General features: G+C 35.4%; 1 protein-coding gene across 1 annotated transcript in view; it reads right to left on the reverse strand.

Annotated features, from left to right (window-relative positions):
- Positions 1–3,084: 3,084 nt before the first annotated feature.
- Tmem47 (transmembrane protein 47) overlaps positions 3,085–21,094 on the reverse strand; it is a 31,834-nt gene continuing 13,824 nt past the window's right edge. The window contains exons 2-3 of the mRNA XM_013026761.1: positions 18,762–18,902; positions 3,085–6,439 (exon numbers count right to left, since the gene is read on the reverse strand). Coding sequence (XP_012882215.1) covers positions 6,261–6,439; positions 18,762–18,902 — 320 coding nt within the window. The 3' untranslated portion in view covers positions 3,085–6,260. The remainder of the gene's footprint in view (positions 6,440–18,761; positions 18,903–21,094) is intronic.

Raw genomic sequence — 21,094 nt, forward strand, 5'->3', positions numbered from 1 at the left:
AAGGGCAGTCTCGAGTATCATCATCTTACACATGAAACTTTTATGTTGACTTCTACTCCTGGCTAATTTACATCTGTAGTCTAAGAAATGCCTTCCGCCAGCTCCTGATAGCTCATACCTGAAATCCTAGCTACTGAGGAGACTTGGAACATGGAAGGTGGAGTTTGGAAGTCAGTTAGGCAAAAATGTCTGCACGATGCCATCTCCAATTAACCAGGAAAAAACCAAGCTAGAGGCATGCTAAAATGGTAATGTACCAGCAGTGAGCAAGCAAACCAAGCCAGAGCACGGGCTATGAAACCTAGAGTTTAAGCCTTGGTACTTGTGTGAGCATGTGTGCACGTGTGTGTGCGTGTGCACAAGCGCACACACACATCAGAAAAGTAGAAATAAAAGAAATGCCTTGAGAGCAACTAAAGATGCATCCTAATACAATAAAAATTAACATGTGTATGTGTATGCTAATATACCCATGGATAATATGAATATTATTTTATTCATATTTCATTCATCCTTGTCTCCTGCAGAGACTGATTGATGTCTTCAAGGTTTCCGGTGGTTTGATGACATGGTTTTCCAGTACATGTTCCAAGCTTCTTTTACAATCATTATTTCTATGAAGTCATTCAACTTGGAAATAATTGCCTGCCAAAACTAAGTTTCTCTGGTGAACCTCTCAACACAGCTTTAGTTTTACAAAGAACATCATTCTTTGTGTGCCATTAATCTTGGCTTAGAAACACCGCATATTATCCTTTCCACTTGAACAATTCAGCCCCTGTTCTTAGTTATACTTTGGAACCATTAGGATTACTTTTGGAATACAAATATGAGTCACCTCACTGGTAAGTTTTAGAAAATGGATTTTCCCATTATAGATATATGAAACCTCTGCCCCAAATAATACTTAGTAGATATTAGGAATATGAGGACTTCCCAAGAGTCCCACATTCATTTTATATAATAAAACCACTAGCATTTTATTGTGTTATTTACTGTTTCTAACTTCTGTGATTAAGTTGCTATGATACTGTATCCCAAAACACAGAAATTATTCAAATTAGTGCTTTTTGCTAAAATACTAAGCACTTAGTTCTATTTTTAATTTGCTTTTAATCTTTTCATTGAACACTGCACATCTGAAATGTCATTAACAGAAAGTCTTAACATGAAAATTTGATAAACAAATGAATAATTTAGATATTCAGTGGATTCTTCTACAGAATACACAATAATTTTGCTATTAATTTACTTTCTAAACAGAATGACTTAAACCACTGAAATGGAACATTGTTTGTTGATATAGCACAGGCTTGACTTAATAAAGCAGACTGCTCACAGGCCATATGGCTATTATGGAAAAGTAAATTGAAATTGCTTTCCTGTTTTACGTTTACAATGAGATCTCTGAAGGTAAAGGAATGTTCCATGTCAAATCCTATTGAAGCTGTGTCTCCCTTTCTTCCGATTTCAGAGAAACTGGGTCATGGATAATTACCAAGCTAGGTTTGTTCGTAAAGGTGATTTGGTCATGGGAATTCTGTGTGAAAATGCAAGCAAGTACAAAGAAAAAAATCATACCCTCAATGTGTGATACTGTTCCATGAAATTAGAATTTAAGGCCACAGAAAAGGGAAAGTTGTACACAGAAAAACTAAGATATTAGAATTTACAACTAATAAACAATTTACAAGTTAGATATTAAATATATCACAGGCTTACAGTATTTTCCTCTTAGAAAAACTGGGAATCTCTCTAAATTGTGAGACATGAAAAGGAGTCTTTTACTAAAAATTATATTTTAGATTAATGCTATCAACTGAAGAAAGTTGCAATTACATGATTCTATTTATATCTTAGGAAGATTTTCTGGCATGCATACAAGTGAATTCTGTTAAATATTTAAATTGGATTTTAAGTATACTCATTATTTTTACACATGAAAGGGTGATAGCAAATTTTAACTTGATGTATCCCCTCCAAACACAAAGGTGTACACCAAGATTGCTTCTTTAACTGAAAATTCTGCTTTTATATACTGTATAGACACTGAAAATCGCACAAGAAACAAATTACATCAAACCCTCTATTCTTGTTCATACTAAATATAGGGCAGGAAATAACAAGGCCTACATTATGTATCTTAAAAAAAGAATTTGAAAAAAACTGCAATATTTTTTGTTTTGTCATTCCTTCTTCATATAACTCAATGGCAGAACATAGAAACTTGGCTAAGAATCTGAAATAATAATTTGATTTTTTTTGTCGGTCTTGGGGCTTGAACTCTGGACATGGGTGATGTCCCTGAGCTCTTCAGCTCTTCAGCTCTTCAGCTCTGCCACTTGAACCACAGCACTACTTCGGTTTCCTGATGGTTAATTAAAGATGAGTCTCACGGGCTTTCCTGCCTGGGCTGGCTTTCAACTGTGAGCTTCAGATCTCAGCCTCCTGAAAAGCTAGGATTACATGTGTGAGCCACAGGTGCCCAGCTAATAATTTGATGATGATGATGATGATGATGATGGTGTGTGTGTGTGTGTGTGTGTGTGTGTGTATGCCAATCCCGGGGCTTGCTGGAACTCAGGGCTTGTGTGCTTTCCCTGAGCTTATTTTTCTCAAGGCTAGTGCTCTACCACTTAAGTCAGAGATCCACTTCCAGCTCTTTAGGAGGAGTTTATTGGAAATAAGAATCTCAAGGATTTTCCTTCCTTTACTGGCTTTGAACCACAAACCTCAGATCTCAGCTCCCTGAGTAGCTAATATTACTGGCCTGAGTCATCAGTGCCTGGTCTGAAATAATAAAATATTTTTAAAAATGCTTTGAGGGCTTGTTTTGTGCTATTTTAGAATGTGAGGCCCTGGGTTCTATTCCCCAGTACCATAAAAAGCAAATCATTTTTAAAATTAAATTTAATATGTCACATTTTAATTTATGTTATATATCTATATCTATATTTACATACACAGAGAAAGAAAATATTTAAACTGAAGACATGTAATTTAAAAATTTTGTCTGAAAGGTTTACATAGGAGACACAGCCAGTTCATATCAGTGAAACCACTTTTATTTTTATTTTTTTTCACATAGATAACTTCATGTCAACTACAAAAATCATGAAATGAAGACCTGAACATGAAATTGCAAAGTCAAATCACTGAAGCAATAAACAAGTTTCCCCCAGATGGATGTTAAAAAAAAGTAACCAGGATTCCATAAATTCATATTTAAGTAGTAAACATGTCATATATTTAAAATAATAAATACAGAATAGCAGTAGAGAACTAATAGCATAAACAGCATGAAGTATACTTTATTTAAGACAGATGAAATTTCTAGGCACAGTTTTAGGCATTAAAGAGGACACAGAGGCATAGGTTAGTGTGCGCTGCTCTGTACAAAAATACAGTCTGAATAAATTACATTGCTAGCCATACAATTAGACATCACTTACCAGTCAGTTCATTTCATGTTTAATAATATACAGGTACATGCTAATCCATATATATCATTTATATTTCAAACACATTGGTCTCTCTATATTATGTCTTTAAAATTTACATGTTGAACTTACAAAAAGCTAAATACTTGTGCAAGAAATCTGATTAACTAGCCCTGCTGAGTACTTTTATGGTATGTGTGAGTATATATTATCTCTCTAAGATAAACAATGGGTTTGTGGTTAACAATTTTGCTTAATAAAACATCAAACAAATCTAAAGTGGCAAAGACATAATGTTAGTGTAGGTGAAATTTTCACTTGTATATATTCTGATAGGCAAAATAGTATTTACGTGAGCAACAGCAAATCTCCTGTTGTACTAAGCCTTCCTAGTAATGAAACACTTCCTAATATTAGTGATGGTAAAAATATAGCATAAGGCTTTTCACTGGGAATGGAGAAAGTTATAAATCTACTTTTCAATAAACTGTAAATGTATGGGCCTCAACCTAACAGATTCTGTCACTTTCCAGTGTGTCATATTGACAGAAAATAAAATTTTGATAAGATTCTAGACATGATACTGGTCTAACAGCACACGGTATCCTCTACTGGGCCCATAAAAAGTGCCTCATTGATGGCAGCACCAAAGTACTGCTTGCTCTTTCATTATTCAGAAATAAAGAGATCATCTCACAATAGAGTATGTTCAGTAGCTCAAATCCCTATCCAAATAGTGTGTTTTTCATGCTGTTCTGACTCTCTGCAATTAACTGCAAGACAGTCTGTCCCAGATCATATATTTCTCAGGAAAATTGCTTGGAAATATCCTATAGTATTAACATCTTTCTGGAAAATTTCCAATCATAGTTTCTTATAGCTTCTTCATAGAATCATATACTTTTATAAAAGTTTCTTTCTAGGACACATTTAATCATTTGTCTATCATTACTAAAAATAAGAATTGGCCTGGTACTTTGTATTTACTTTATGATTCTATAGAAAATTCACAAGTGGTTTTTTGGCAGTTGGATAATAAAATAGGTTCTTTTGAGGGGGGAGGGCTGTGTTTTTTGGCAATTATTTTTAAGACAATCTGAAAGCAGAACTCTGCTCTGGGAGGTAAAGCAAATTATTAAATACTATTGATGTGGTCCTGCTTGTAATGGATTTTGTAATACAATAGCAAGTTGTTGGTATATTTGTTTCCTCATTTTCCAATGCTTCTTTCGGTAAGAGGGCCAAACTAGAACATATTATTTCAGTGTCTTTGTTAACAAAAATAATTATTTATAACTTTCATATTAGAATTGTATATTTTATATAAAAATAGGTTTATAATTAAACTATTCAAATTTGTGTATTAAACAGAATTAACACAAGTTTGCAATATGAGATTAGTTGCAAACTTAGTCCCTATTGTTGATATTTCCTTCCCTTGGAATAGTCAGTAAGTGATTTCCCTAACAAAAATCCATTATACTTGTGTGCACAAATCAGTTAGCCCGTCAGTTCACTTCAGAGGACCTGGTGATAACCAAATAAATTCTATTCCTCTACTGAGACATTTAAACATTTCTATAAATCTATCACTATTTCTGGGCTTTTAAAAATGAAGACATTTAAAATACTTGCAAAAATAGCAGCAGCCTGGTATTTTAATAAATTTCACACAAAGTGATCATCCTAATTGCTACTTCTCTTTTGAACTACAGTGCTTACAGAAGAATCATTAATTTTCAGATTAATATCATTTCAGTTTTTCTTCTTAGGCAATTCTATTAACACTTTCCAGTGAAAACAGTAGAGAACATAGAGCAAAAGCTTTAAGGTATATGTATTTTTGTATGGCAAGTAAGTGTGAATACCAATCTAAGCCTCTTGATGATGTGTACAAGGTTAGTGTTCAAACCACTTCACTAGAGCAAATATGAATTATATGTGTGATTAGTAAATGTATGTGGAGGGCCAAGAAACAGCTTATTACCATTTATACTAATGTTCACCTATTTAAAAAAATTAAGCTTCTTACATATGCACAAATGTTTGCTGCAATGTTTGGTAAATTATTTAAAGGGCACAAAAGTAGCTCATGCATATTTCTTTCTGATTGCCTCAGGGAAAGCAGAGACCCTTAATTTTCTTCCATTTTAGATGAGAAGGAGGCATGATTTCTAACCACATGGTAAAAAACACATGGCTCCAAGTCTTGAATTCCTTTCCAGGGAGATGTTGATTGTCAGAGTATAACCTCCCATTATAAAGAGTATTCCTGAAGGTGGAATTTGTATTGTTAACCAGTTATATTCACAACTCCCATTAGATGCCTAAAGAGCAGGTCACTTTTCAAGAGATCACTTGAGCAATAACCAATAGCCAGTGAAGTCACTGGGTGAATAAACAGGTGATAAGGGCTCTGAACAGTAGAATATGTGTCAGTGCAAAGGAACATCTGAATGTTGCTTATGCCAGCTGCTACCCTGCAGGCGATAAAAGATTCAGTCAATTTTCATTCCAACTAGTTTCTCACAATGGTTGCTGTCATACAGACCCTTCACTTGTCAAGAAAAATGACATGAACATAATGGAAGTTTGCAGCATTTGCCTATGTCTAATCAGCTCTCTTAATTTGTGCAGGTCCCTAAAATGAATGTAAAAGCTGGTTATGATGTTGATAGCCAAAAGGCAATGGGTATTAAATCAACTGAGTAAACTGCTTGATGCTCTACAAGTGTTTTAGAAAATAGTGAGTTAGAAAAGATGAAGACATAAATCTTTTGTTGGGTGGTTGTTTTCTTTCTCGTTATCTTGAGACTTGGCTTAGTAGTAGTCTTCATAGTTCTTAGGGTTCAGGCAATAAAGGATGGCACCCCCGAATGAAAATATAGTGGCACCCCAGGCCAGACCATAACCCCAGTTGAACTCATGGTAAATTTTCAAGCTCACAGTTTCAATGAACTTGATTGGGTAAAGGACCAGACTGCAAACCTGTAAAACAACTGAAAGAAAAGCAAATTAAAATTAGAAGATGTTATATATGAAATAAAAGAATTTAAACACATAAATATACATATATATATATATATATAGATTATGCTCTAATAAAGTAAGCATAAAAGCTATAGAATTGAAAGCCTTGGTTACTCTAAATGTACTATAACAGTAATCGTTTTGCTTAAATATTTTCACAATATAGTAAGAATGACACTGTTAATAATTAGCGAATTACTATTAGTATAAGTGCAGTAGAATAATGTATGAATATACAAAATGATGTTTCTCACCTTACAAACATAATGCTAAGTAGTACTACTTAACTAAAATTTTCTCCTCTATAGAGTCTAAGAATAGTGTCCTGAATGTCGACTCTTGTTATTTATGTACTAATTAAGAAACAGAAATTTAAATCCATTTCTACTCTGAAACTAGCCAACTCATAATTTTATTCACCTTTGTTGGCTTCACAATCATCTACTTTGGTCCAATATTCCAAAGTTCTATCTTGATGTCTTTGTCCTTACAACCCTGATCCAAAAGTTTTTAGTCTTTTGTTCCCATCCAATTCTTATCTCTCATCTTTGAAAACAGGCTCAAAAAATTATCTTTGTCAGGAAGCCACCATTAATTTTACTCTTTTGTGAGATCTAACACCTGACATTTCAATACCTATCTCCTACCTACTTTCAAAAATAATTAAATCAATGAAAGTATAGGAGATAATGGTACTATAAAAACCTAGTCTAAGTCAGGTGTCAGTGGATCACACCTATAATCTTAGTTACTCAGTAGGCTGAGATCTGAGTGTCGTGGTTCAAAGCCAGCCCATGCAGAAAAGTCTGTGTGACTCTTATCTCTGATTAACCACCAGAAAACTAGAAGTGGTGCTGGGGCTTAAAGTGGTAGAATGCTAGCTGTGAGCCAAAAAAAAGTGGGGAGCAGCACCTGGGTCCTGAGTTCAAGCCTCATGACTGATACCAACAAAAACAAAACAAACAAAACAAACACCCCCACAACCTAGTCTAATAAGTGCTACTTTAGTAGAAGATAAAATTGAACTCTTTTAGTTCCTAATTAAATTTCAAGATTGTCAGGACTAAATGGGAAACATGATGAGTAATATTTTATACAATAAAACAAATCAATCAGGAAAGGAAAGGAAGTTTTTAAATATCTAAAATTAAAGTGGCATATATCTTGTGCACATTTTTGTAATAGGAGACTCTGGATTACACAAGAGAAGATGTCATTCATTAGAACTTCAACTTCCTATTATCAAATTATATAATTTGGAATTGATCTCAATTGATTTAATGAGAATTTATAGGATGGATCTGCCTCATTCTCAACTATGACAACTTTATCCCTCAAAAATAGATGACTTCCTCTCTAAAGTCTAGAGTACAGTGTAGAGGGGTTGGAAAAGTACTATATCTTGTTGGCTGCTTCCTTTCAAAAAGCTGAATTAGAACAGAGCCATGTACATTTATCTATATATTGTCTGCATTACAATGACAGACCTGTAGTTGCAGTAGAAATTAAGTGGCCTATGAAGACAAAAAGTATTTGATTTCTGAACCTTTACAGAAAACATAAAGATGCAAACCTTGATATGTAAAATAACAGTTTTAATTATTTACTTCCTATAAAAATAATACCCAGGCTGGGAAGGTGGCTCAGTGGTAGAGCGCTTGCCTTGCATGCATGAGGCCTTGGGTTCGATTCCTCAGCACCACATAAGCAAAAAGAAAAAAGCCTGAGGTAGCGCTGTGGCTCAAGTGGTAGAGCGCTAGCCTTGAGCTGAAGAGCTGAGGGACAGCGCCCAGGCCTAGAGTTCAGGCCCCACGACCAGATCCAAAAAAAAATAAAATATAAAAAATAAAAATAATACCCATTTTTTAAATTTGAAGAACAAACATATGAACAATTAAGGGATACAAGAGAAAAACTTGACATTATGCACACATATAGTTTAGATATACTTTATTAAATTTTTAAAAAGAGGAATAGGTTGAATAGCATGTTAATTAAAATATTTTATGCTTTAAGATCCACTTTCACTTCTTCCCAGCACCTATAAGGTATTCATAGAAAGTCTATACAGCAAACATCTATCTATGGCATAAACTTGAACTACAGAAAATTCATTAAGATATGATTCTCACAAGGGATCTATTTGGAACCAAATATAAGTATTCCAATTTGCTGAGTTCCTGAAGCTCCCACTTGTAATACTAGCTACTCAAGAAGTTGAGTACTGAGGAGCATGATGAATCTCAGAGATTTCTATCTCCAGTTAACCAGCAAAAAGGCACAAATGATGGTGAGATTCATGTAGTAGAGCACCAAAGTTGAGTGAAAATGCCAAGGGAAACTGAGAATTCCTGAGTTCAAGTGCTAATATCAGTGTATACCACACACAGAATTCCAGCCTTAGTCAGGCCCTGTAACCCTAAGTACTTGGGAGAAAGAAAGGAGGGACCCTATCTCAAAAGTAACCAGTGCAAAAAAAGGGTTGGAGGTGTGGCTCAGTGGTAGAGTGTCTGCCTAGCAAATCCACAGCTGTGAGTTCTAAACATCAGTACTTCAACAAGAGAAAAAAAAATCCTCCAGTCTTTGCCATGTACCTTAACGCTGCTCTGAGATTATCATACTTCTACTTTAATACTGAGAGTGTGTCCACAAAGAGGTTAAAAATGGATATCCAAAATGGAAGCCATACCTTGTTTTTAGCTTTAAAAAGGAAGAAAAAGTTTTAGGGTACTTTTAGGACTCAGCTGACAACATATTATGTAACCCAGACTTCATTTATTTTTATCTACTTTATAATAAAATGTTTATTAATTTTAAAAAAATCACTTGGCTTTGTGAAGAAAGGGAAAAGCTCATGTTTTATATATATATATATATATATATATATATATATATATATATATATATAAAACAACAAGTTAAACATGATTAACCACTTCCCCTTAAGTATCCATCCTTCAGTTCCAAGACTAGAGGCTACTCCTACCAGGGTATGATTGAAATAGGAATGTGAGTTAGACATAATATTTCATTTGCTCATCCAACAAATACACCTTTACCACAAATATTTGAATGTTACTCTAAAGTGACTCAGGTTAAGTACAGATATCAAAAGAGACAAAGTCAGTAAATACTGAACAAAAAGCTGGGTGTGGTGGCAAAAGGATCATGAAGTAGAGGCCCAAATAGGCTACACAGGGAGATTATTTCAAACACCAAAGAAAAGTAAATATTTAATTTAAAAGTAGATACTGCTGAGACATGTAAACCCAAGCAAGCAGGACCAGATAGAATAATGGAGGAAATAATGGAAGCTCTAAAGACACAGTGGGAAAAGGTCCCTCTGGCAAAGCCAGACCTGATTCCTGAATGAAGTAGAGGTACTGACTGGTCAGGATAGACTGTTCTGGAAGGCAGGCACAGATAGTGCCAAATTCTTGAGATTCAGGAGCATATCTGGTTGCATGGGAACATCAGGAAGGATGTTATGATGCAGATCAAAGGATTCACAGGCCAGAAGGGCTCCTGGACAGCCTAGAAGACAGCTAAGAATCTGGATTTCATTGTAAGTGTATCCAGTAAGCCACTGGAGGAATTTGAGCAAAAAAAGCAGTAGTCAGAATTGCATTCTGAAGGAATTACAGTGCTTCTTTAGTGAATCAGTCAGTCCCTGGAGTAAAGGTGTTTACCTAGTGTGCTTTTAATATTCATTTCATTGTGTTTTATTTAGCAAATATTTGGCCTTTATAGTACAATGTAATGACATAGTTTTCCTTAGGGAGGACAAGTGAAAATACAACTGCATTGAGCTCCAATTGGTCTTAGACTGTTACTGTGTTGAAGCCAGAATTACCCTAAAATGCTTTAAGCCTCTGAATTATGTTACTCTCTTTAGAATCACAGATAGAACTACATGTAATAGGCAAACAGAGAAAATATAATCCTGCATTGGCAAATGCAAATGTTCTCAATTTAATAAAAAACACATGAATGCAAGTAAAAATTCCTCTTTGTCTTTCATAAACTCTGCAAGGGAGAGTAATAAAGTTCAGAAATTAAGAAAATGCCATTAACCTTTTTCTATTTTACCACCAATCAATAAGACATTGGCTGAGTTTTCTTTTTCCTGTGCTTTGCTCCAGAGAAGATTCGAAGAATTTGATGTTCTTCATGTTTCCCTCCCACTGTTTTGAAAGAGGCTATAGAACTACTGAGCCTGTAATAGAAATATGGCAGGAACTTCAAGTTACTAACACTGGTTTTTGGAAGTTTTAAGACATTCTTTCTGGATTTTTTCAATATTAAAATATTCCAAACACAACATGAAAATATTTGGTATTTTCTTCTAAGGGAATATTTTAATATTCAAATACTGGTAAGTGTAAGATGAGAAAACCTCACAGAAAGAAGCATTTTGTACAGAGCTCAGAGGTACATGAAGATGTGCCTATAGTTTTGGGTAGAATGAAGGATACATACATACTGAGATGGGAGCTTCAGAACATAAAGGCTTAGTGTATCACAAAATAATAAACTTTTGTTGTGCAAAGAGAGAACTGATGTTCTATTTTAATTGTAGATTCTATTGAGACCCTGTCTATAAACTCTCAGATCCACTACTTTAGGGAATGTCAACCCTACTTCTACTTGCCAATACTGGGATTCTTTGTGGTCCCTCTAGTCACTCAAAGTACTTTGTATATGTCAGGAACAGACTATAAGTTCTGGAAAATTCACACTGATGACCCTTAATCATAACCAGCAACCATTATCAGTTACTCTCAGAATTTGGTAAATACCCCAGCCCCATAGTCATGGGCACTGTCCACTGCCTCATAGCTTTTTTTTTCCTCAAGGCTAGTGCTCTACCACTTGAGCCACACCTCCACTTCCACATATTTTGGTAGTTAATTGAAGGTGATAAGTCTCACCAATTTTTCCTGCCTGTGTTGACTTTGAACTGCAATCCTCAGATTTCAGCCTCCTGAACAGCTAGGATTGTAGCCATGAGCCAAAGGAAACTGGCTGAAAGAGATTTTAAGGTGTGTGTTCTACACAGGATTCTAAAGTTTCTCCAGGAAGATTAAGGTCCAGTTGCTTTTGCTTCAACTGACAAGTGGGTTTTCACTTACTGCTTGATCCCTTTGCAATTTGGTCTCATTTTCTATAGTCTTTGCTTGTTTTTTTTTTTCTTCTATCTCCCAAATAATGTGCATGTACGGGATTCCCCTTGCCTCGGGAACTATTTTTGTGGAAATCAAAATGGCAAGTTCAAACTTCAAAAACAGACCCTCAAGTGCTTATATTCAAGGCAGAGTACAGTAGCACTAGCTCAGTGCCTGGGTATCTTCTTACAATAGGATGGTTGCACCAGTGTGAAAGAGAGGTTCAGAAATGTAAAGAAGAGACGCTAAGGAAGAACTGCAAAACTAGACTATAGGAAAAGAAAGGAGTCACATGGGCAATTCACTCAGGTTTTTCAATATAATAGGGGAAGACCAAATTTGAGAATAAGATGTACCACTTGAGGAATAGTCATGACCTTAACTAAGGAGATAATGGTGATATATGAAAACAAGGTACAGACTTAGAAGATAATTTAAAGGCAACATTGACAGGCTTTATCAAAAAGGTCCTTAAATATAGAATTCACAAAAAGTAAATGATAATTTGGAAAACAAAGCATTTGGCCCTGTCTTTTTGCTTAAGTTGTAACTACTACTACTTTGAGCAACAGTATAAAATTAATTACTGGACAGTGATACTGCGTAAAGTGTACTAGCCAGTGTAATTTGATATTGGTACATGGGAAGTATGATGGTGTTTAAATACTTATAGAACTCCCTTTTAGTTTGAACCTATACACTATTTTTTCTGTCAAAACCAGACTCAAAATAGCTCCAGTTATTTCACAGTAACACAAGCTAGTGACAAGAGGTACAAACCACACACTTCCCATCAGAGACAGCTCAGCTGTGGAAATAAGTTGCAGGATCCTGAAAAATCATTATCATTCCATACAAAAAATTGTTTACATGAGGCTTCTGGCAGATATAACAAGAAGACTATATCTGTAATAGCGCAATAAATTGGAGTATATTAACCTTAAAGTATGAGTTATAAAACATTGAATTTTGTCTTTAATTAGTATTAAAGGCTTTGAGGGAAATAAACCGCATATTCTACATCTCATTGGGTATAAAAATGATCTACAGGTAGGCCAGATGCTGGTGGCTTATGCCTATAATTCTAGCTACTCAGGGGGCTGAGAGCTTAAAATTGCAGTGAAGCCCAGGAGACTCTTACTTCCAATTAGACAAAACTAGAAATGGATCTGTGGCTCAAATGGTAGAGCTCTAGCTCTGAGCAAAAAAAAAAAAGTTGAGAGACAGTGTCCAGGCCTAGAACTCAAGCCCCAGGACGGGCACACACAAACAAAAAATGATCCTCGGGCAGTTCAAACAACAAAAGAAGAGAACCACGATAGAGATGATCCCTCTAATGTCCTCAAGTCATCTGGGAGAACTGGATGCCAATTTCCAGAATCACATCATCTATTATGTATCACTGTCAGCTACACAAAAAGAAATACAATGTCAACTGCATTGCAAATACATACAGCATTCACTATGTTTAGTCATGCTATAGATTAGCTTATACTCATTAGGACAACTAAGTTATAACTTCCTTCATTTGTTGCTTCTAAGGGGGTACAAATGGACTCTAACTGTAGTACACACTTGGAAGCTAAATTTAAAATCAAGGTTGAAGCTGGGTGTAATAGGTCATGCTTATAATCCCAGCTACTGAGAAAGTGGAGATCTAGAAAATTAATATTTGAAGCCAGCCTAAAAAAACAAACTTGGCAAAACCCTTTCTCAGTGGGAAGCTAGTGTAATCTTCCTTACTCACTAGGCTGAGACCTGTACAATCATAGCCAGCTCAAGCAGAAAAGTCTACAAGAAAAAGATTATCAACAAAAGGCGTGGCTGAATCTGTGGCTCAAGTGATAAGAGTATCAGGCAAATAAGCAAGGTAAGCCCTGAGTTCAAACAGAAAAAAATACCCCTTCTCAACTGGGCTGGGTGTGGGATCCTAGATAAATAGGAGGATAACAGTCCAGAAGAGCCCTAGGTTAAAAATCATTAAGAACACATCTGAAAAATAACTAAAATGACAAAGGTGTAGGTACATTGCTCAAGTGGTACAGCTCCTCCCTAAGCAAGTTCAAGGCCCCAACTTCAAACCTCAGAAAAGGAAATAAAAAGAGTAAGGGCACATGTGATATTCACCCAAGCAAGCATTACACATGAAACTTCACTGGGCTAAAGTTATATAGGTGTTTTGACCTTAAATTCTCTATTGTACCCTGACTTTCAAATTAACTAATTTCCCAGAAATTCTTCTTCACTAATAATATGAAGGAAATTAATATGAAGGAAATAAATACCTGATTTTAAGATTGTTGTATCATGTTTATAATATTTAATATCAGTAAATGAAAAAAATGGGATGTATTAAGTGTCTAATAGTGTAGCCTATAGTAGGTGTTGTTAGTTATTATTATCGGTAGTATTATTATAAATAACATTTAGTTCTAAAAATCCACATTTCTAGAACTGGTAAAAAAATTGTGAAAATGGGGCAATTGTTGAAAAGGGCTGCCATGATTGCTACTCTCTACTAGCAACCATTCAAACAGGTGATATGCCCTTCTAAAATGAAGACCTGGGGCTGGGAAGGTGGCTCAGTGGTAGAGTGCTTGCCTTGCATGCATGAGACCCTGGGTTCAATTCCTCAGCACCACATAAGCACACAAAAAAGCCGGAAGTGGCGCTGTGGCTCAAGTGGTAGAGCGCTAGCCTTGAGCTGAAGAGCTGAGGGATAGCACCCAGGCCCCGAGTTCAGGCCCACGTCCGGACCCAAAAAAACCCAAAAAACAGAAATGAAATAAAATAAAATGAAGACCTGCAAGAAAAAGAACAAAATCTTTAAAATTTGTCTGGCCGACTTAATAAAATTTAGCCAGCAGTTTTCAGAAAAATCTCACAAAATGTATGATTTACCATGAAGTTATTATACTGAGCCTCACAAAATTGTTAAATCAATAAATAAACATTAAAAATTACCTTAGTTGCTATTAGTTTTTTAAATTGTTTTGATCATGTAAAATTTCTTTCTTCATAAACCCTGATCACAGAATGGCTTTTAAAACCTAAGTTGTACTTACTTATTTACAAGCTTGTTTTTCCCCATACAGTTTAGTCATCTTTCCGTTATTCACTCCAAAACTATTTATTGAATGCCTTTGAGTACTAGGCATAGCACATGATATTAAGAAAGTATGTAATTCTGGGCAGAGATCTTCCAAAGTGTTAGTGATGTGTCTGTTTTGAGTTTATGTACTCTACAACTCAGTAGAAGAAAATAACATTTCATTTTTGAGATACATATCATTCTCCATGTGTGTGAGCACCAAGACATTGCTTATTGTCACAAAGCTTGTTATTTAAACCTTTTGAGAAGAGAAAAATGCAGAGTATTATCAAGTACAATGTAAGTAAAAGAGGAAAATGGGCCCATATACCCACTTACAAAGAATCAATAAACAAAGAATCACTAAGCAGAACTACAAGTGAGATCTACAAACCACTTCAGTAAGTATGTTTACTAAGAAATAGGCAAGCAAACTAGACAATCATAATTTTAACTATTACTGCTTCAAGCAGACAAATTTTCTAATTTTTCCTATCTTATGTTTACGGCAATGAGTACTAGTGGCTTATGTGAGCCTGAGACTGAAGGCTCATGGTTCAAGGCAAATCTGAGGAGGAAAAAACAGTCCTCTAGACCCCTTCTTAACAAAAAACTGAATCCAGTGGTGTTTTTCTTTTATCCTCACTATAAGAAAGCCAGATGGACTATGCCCAAGCATGCATTTGAACAGAAAGCCAGCAAAATACCAGCAAAAATCAGGACTGGAGGCATGGCTCAATGATAAGAGCACATAGTTAGGAAGCACAGGGCTCTGAATTCCAACACCATTACTAGAATATTTTTCAAGAATGGATAATTATTTAATAATTTTCCAGAAATCAGTACCAGCAAATCTTTAGTGACTTTTTCGAATGGGAAAGAGAAAACTTTTCATAGCATAGCATATTACAAATAACCACTACTTTTTATTTTTCACAGTGAGTACCAAATTGATGATTGTTTCAAAAAATGATATTCCATAATGAGTGTGAAAAGGGAGTGAGTAAAGTTAAATCTCAGCACATATACATTTTAAAAATTTGCAGTATAATGCTCATTTTAGATCTCAGAAGGTAAAATAACTTTATATGAATGTTACTGTATCAATTCCTTTCATTATTTTATATGTGGAAGGTAGAGCTAAGTCAAACTTTTATCTCAGCTAAACCCATCAACTTGTGTTCCTTTACAACAATATTTTCTGTTACAACCAACATGTATTTTCATAATTTTTTATTATTAATGTTGTTTATATGAAAATACCATACAGAGGGGTTACAATTACAATGAGCAAGGTAATGAGTACATTTCTTACCAAGCATTGTTGCCTCCTCCTTTGTTTCCCCTTCCCATCCCTGCCCTCCCCTGCCCCACTTCCCCCGCCCCCAAGTTGTAAACATTATTTTTCAACATGTCTTGTACATCTCATTGTTGCAATGGGTCCACCTGTATCCCTATTTAAACAATTTGTTTTTTCCCTTCCCCTCCACAAATTATACCAACATCAAATACAGTGAAAACAGGGGTTATACCGTGGGGGAGGGGCATACAAAGCAAGAAAGAAATCATCTTATAAATATGTTAGAAACAATAGCAAGAAAGTAAAACCATTTGAGTCCTTATCTTGGGGTTCATTTTGCCTAACATCAACTTATCTAACTGTTTCTGCTTGTTTCAGACATACTACTTATTGCAAATAAGGGAAACCATGAGGCCTGTTTCTTTGGGCCTGGCTTACTTCACTTAATATATTTGGGAAAGTACAGATACTATTTTAGATAAAAATGGAAACAACCCATTGTTATTCTAAATATGTTCATAACAGATGGCATCAACAATGGACTTGTTTAATAGATTCTATATTTGCCATCATACAATGAGGTAAAGACTAAATAGAATAAGAAGTAGGTATGTACAATAATACTAAATATTTATAATGCACAGCTAGAATATCTCTAATATTATCCTAAAATAAGAAATGGCTAAAACTTATTCAAAATAGAAATGCAGTTTTGAAGAGTCATGTAACACTCAGAATAATTTATTGAACAATTCTATGTCAGACAAGACATATTTATTTCCTGGAATTTATTTTTTTAAACTGCCTGATAATTGCCATGGAAATCCACCCCTGAGTACACATATCATGTACATATGTGAAAATAGAGGTAGGTAACTCAAGGAGATGGGTGGAGTTGGGATAGATGGGAGTAGGAGAAAAATGATGAAAGTAGTGACACTGATCAAGATATATTATACATATGAGTGGACATCTAGAATTGAAACCCTTTGTACAACTATTTAAAGATAATAAAATTTTAAATCCTATTTTAACTGATCAATTATTATGTATACTACAATTAAAATACTTAAATTTAGTTGTGTGCTGGCAGCCAAAGCCCATGATCCTAGCTACTTAGGAGGTTGAAATCTGAAGATCATGGTTTGAAGCCAGCCCAGTCAATAAAGTCCCGAAGACTCTTATCTCTAGCTAAACACAAAAAGTCAGAATTGGAAGTATGGCTCATGTGGTAGAGAGCCAGCCTTGTGCAAAAGAAGCTTAGGGTCAGCAACCAGTCCCTGGGTTCAAGCCCTGGGGCCAGCATACACACACACACACACACACACACACACACACATGCACACACACACACAGAGGGAGTGAATTAAGAAATGAACTAAACAATAGTGATGAAGCTTTAGAGGAATCCTCATATTGTAGCAAATCATATACAGTAGAGGCTTTTATTACACATAACAGCAATAAAATAATACCACTGTTGTGAGTACCTAAGTTTTCAAAATATTTTCTATAACTATGCTTTTGAATTTGTTAGAAAATGTCTGCTGTGACATTTTGGCCAGTTTTACAGCTATCTTAGAATAATATTTGGTATATTACAGGCATCCAAGAAATACTTGGATGACTGCATGAGGGAGTGGGTAATGAATGACTCCCATGTCTGCCACTCACTTCTATGTGTTCTTCAGCAAGTCTATTAATTGAATATCTGAATTAAGTACACTATGATATTCCTTTTGCCCATTTTTTTTGTGCCACCTGCATTATAACCAATCTTTGTGGGTATAAGAAGACGAACACAAACAGCAGAGGGCAGCAGAACACTTTGGATTTTATATTTTTAGAACAAACTATACTTCAAATCCTGAGAAATTTCATCTATTCCAATCTTTAAACAGCTTTTAAAAATCTAGCAGCTTAGATGGTTCTGTCAGTGTCTTTGTTATTGACAGTCACAGGGGCTTATTTTGCAGTCTTCAGATCAGATCTGACTGACAGGTAAATTGAAGGCACCGAAAGAATATTGCAGTTTGAGTCAAAAAGAATAATATATTCACGGATATTCTTATAAATGAAAATTAAAGCTCACATCAAATAATGTCTTGGGCTTTTAGTCTACAGGCCCCTTTTCTACAATTCTCTTTGTCTTTCAGTTTACTTTGGTTGGTATTTCAATTCAAGCTGTGCTTCACAGAAGGATAGTTGTAGAATTAATGGATATACAATTGACCTCATATAATTAACTTGTCTGCTGGTTCAAGCTAAATGACACAATTTTTCAGTATAACCATGAGTATTCCTAAAGAGATAATATGCCTCGTAGAGTGCACATTTTGGATTTCTTTTTCCACTTACATTCCGAAAATTAAAAAAAAAAGAACAAAAAAAAGATGTTGCTTTAAGAACCAAGGGGACCAAGATAGGGGGAAATATTCCAAAGGTTAAAAAAAAAAAGACTGTAAATACACCTGCACAATTCCTAAGGCAATAGCCCTATCAAGAACTATTATGTATTAATGTTTGAGTTAGAAGTTTCCACTGTGTTCTGTGAAATGCTTAATTTGTTGAAAACTGATAAGATAAACCTTCAGCCAATTTACCTTAAAATATAACAAATGCTTCTCAATTTTTATGTAATGTGGCAAACACATATGGCTTCTGCATGAGAAGGGAATACGGTAGAAAGGTTCATGAAACTTTAATAGTGCTTTGAAAGTAATGAATATATTTACCTGCTGCAAAGAGCATAACAGCAACAGGTCTGTAGAAGCGCCTTCGAGATCCCACGCAGATGGAAATCAAACCCACCAGGAATGCAATGAGAATGATGGCAGCACCACCCAGGAGCAAAGCCAGAGTAGCAATCTGCCAGTCTGGAAAGACAAAAAGAAAGGCGTTGCTTTTAAGTGGTAAGTCCTCAAAGAATCAACAAAATTGTGCTCAGCAGCCTTCACCTTGCTATAGTTTAATAGATGTGATTTTACTGCATGCTAAGCATCCTTTGGGGTATGAAATGTTTTGCAGCAAAAATTAATATTAATATCCTTATTCTGAAATGTCTTCAATGCTAAGCTCAGCAGAGTGCTTTTAGACCAAGGCTTTGCTGTATTTTCTTTCCAAGGACGCTCTTAAACATTCATGTTAAATTGAGTGTCCCTTTCATGACCTCTTTTCAATATTATTAAGATTTAAATTGTATTAAAGTACAAAGTTCACAAATCTTAAGTATAGAATATAAAGATGAGGCTTAATTTTATGTTTACGCGCACACACAAACACACACTCACACCCACTTACAGAGGAGCCTCCATCAAGATTAAGATCTCCAATACTCCCATTACTCAGCAAGTTCCATTGTCATTCCTGAGTCACTAACCTTCAACCAAGGCTACTACTGATAGTATCGACCACTATGGATTAGTGTAGTTTAGCCTGTTCTTAAATGCTGTGAATCCTTGTGTGTCTGCATTTAAATATCTGAAATCACCTGTGCCTTTTTGTTTATGGCAGTAGTATATTGCTTTTTCTTCTTGGAACACCTTTCTTCTACTCATAAAAATTCCCAACCAGGCTCCGGTGGCTCACGCCTGTAATCCTAGCTTCTCAGAAGGCTGAGATCTGAGGATCACGGTTCAAAGCCAGCCCGGCAGGAAAGTCCGGGATACTCTTTTTTTTCTTTTATTTTTTTCAATTTTTTTATTATGAAAATACCGTACAGAAGAGTTAGAATTACATGGGCAAAATAATGAGTACATTTCTTATCAAGCATTGTTGCTTCCTCCTTTGTTTCCCCTTCCTATCCTTTCCCATATCTCCCCACCCCCCCATTGCAACAATGAGATGTGCAAGTCGTTATGTCGAAAAACAAACTTTACAGCTTTGGCCGAGATACTCTTATCTCCAAGTAACCACCAGAAAACTGGAAGTGGTGCTGTGGCTCAAGTGGTAGAGCGCTTGCTTTGAGCCGAAGAGCTCAGGGACAGCACGCAGGCCCAGAATTCAAGTCCCACGACCAAAAATAAATAAGTAAATAAATGCTCCCATTTTTTGTCTGTTTTTTTTCCATTAAAACATGTCAATTGGGTGTTCGCTTCGGCAGCACATACACTAAAAAAATTGGAACGATACAGAGAAAATTAGCATGGCCCCTGCGCAAGGATGACACGCAAATTCGTGAAGCTTTCCGTATTTTTAACAAAGGAGGAGGCTGCAATGCTTGTACTCATTATCTTGCCCATGTAATTGTAACCCCTCTGTACAGTATGTTCACAAAAAATAAAAATAAAAAAATGTGAAAAAAAACCCAAACATGTCAATTGGCAATGGGAGGACTTGTTTTTCTCTCCTTTCTTTTATTTCATTCTTATTTCAGGGATGGTTTCTGAAATTTAGTATTCCCAGGGAGCCAGAGTAGGATCTAAATGGCTGCTTCACCCTCTTCTTCATTCATACAAGAAATAGTAAGTCTATTTTGTCCACTTATTATGTGCAAGTCTCTGTACATAGTTATATCAAAGTCTCACACATACTCAGTGAAGAGCAAATCTCACTGAATACAGTTGTCATTTCTTATATAATAAGGATGGTATGGCAGAAAGCTGTCCTGTTTTCCATTCATAAGAAGGGTAGAATAATCTCCTAGTAGAAAGAATTACAGGTTAAGAAGTATCACATAAAATGATAGTAATCATGGCTGTTTAGAAGTCCTAGGCTGTTCTTTCTGCCCCTCAGTTTAATGTATATACACGAAATGTAAGTCAATTTCAATCTATTGTTAAACTATGATGCATTCCACTCAAAGTCCAAAACTCAAGATACTTTGACGCTTTTCTCTGAAATTATCCCTCCAGAAAGCTTCTAAAGTACCTTTTTGCTGCCATAGAATAAAGGATGAGCAGAGGAACTTACGTTATTTTTTTTTAATTTACACTACACTTGTATATCGTTGTTTCTACCATCTTTTTTTAATTTTATTTTATTTTATTTGTGAACATACTGTACAGAGGGGTTACAATTGCATGGGCAGGATAATGCGTACATTTCTTACCAAGCATTGCAGCCTCCT

The sequence above is a fragment of the Dipodomys ordii genome, unplaced genomic scaffold (genome assembly GCF_000151885.1).
Source record: "Dipodomys ordii isolate 6190 unplaced genomic scaffold, Dord_2.0 Scaffold96, whole genome shotgun sequence".
NCBI lineage: Eukaryota > Metazoa > Chordata > Mammalia > Rodentia > Heteromyidae > Dipodomys > Dipodomys ordii.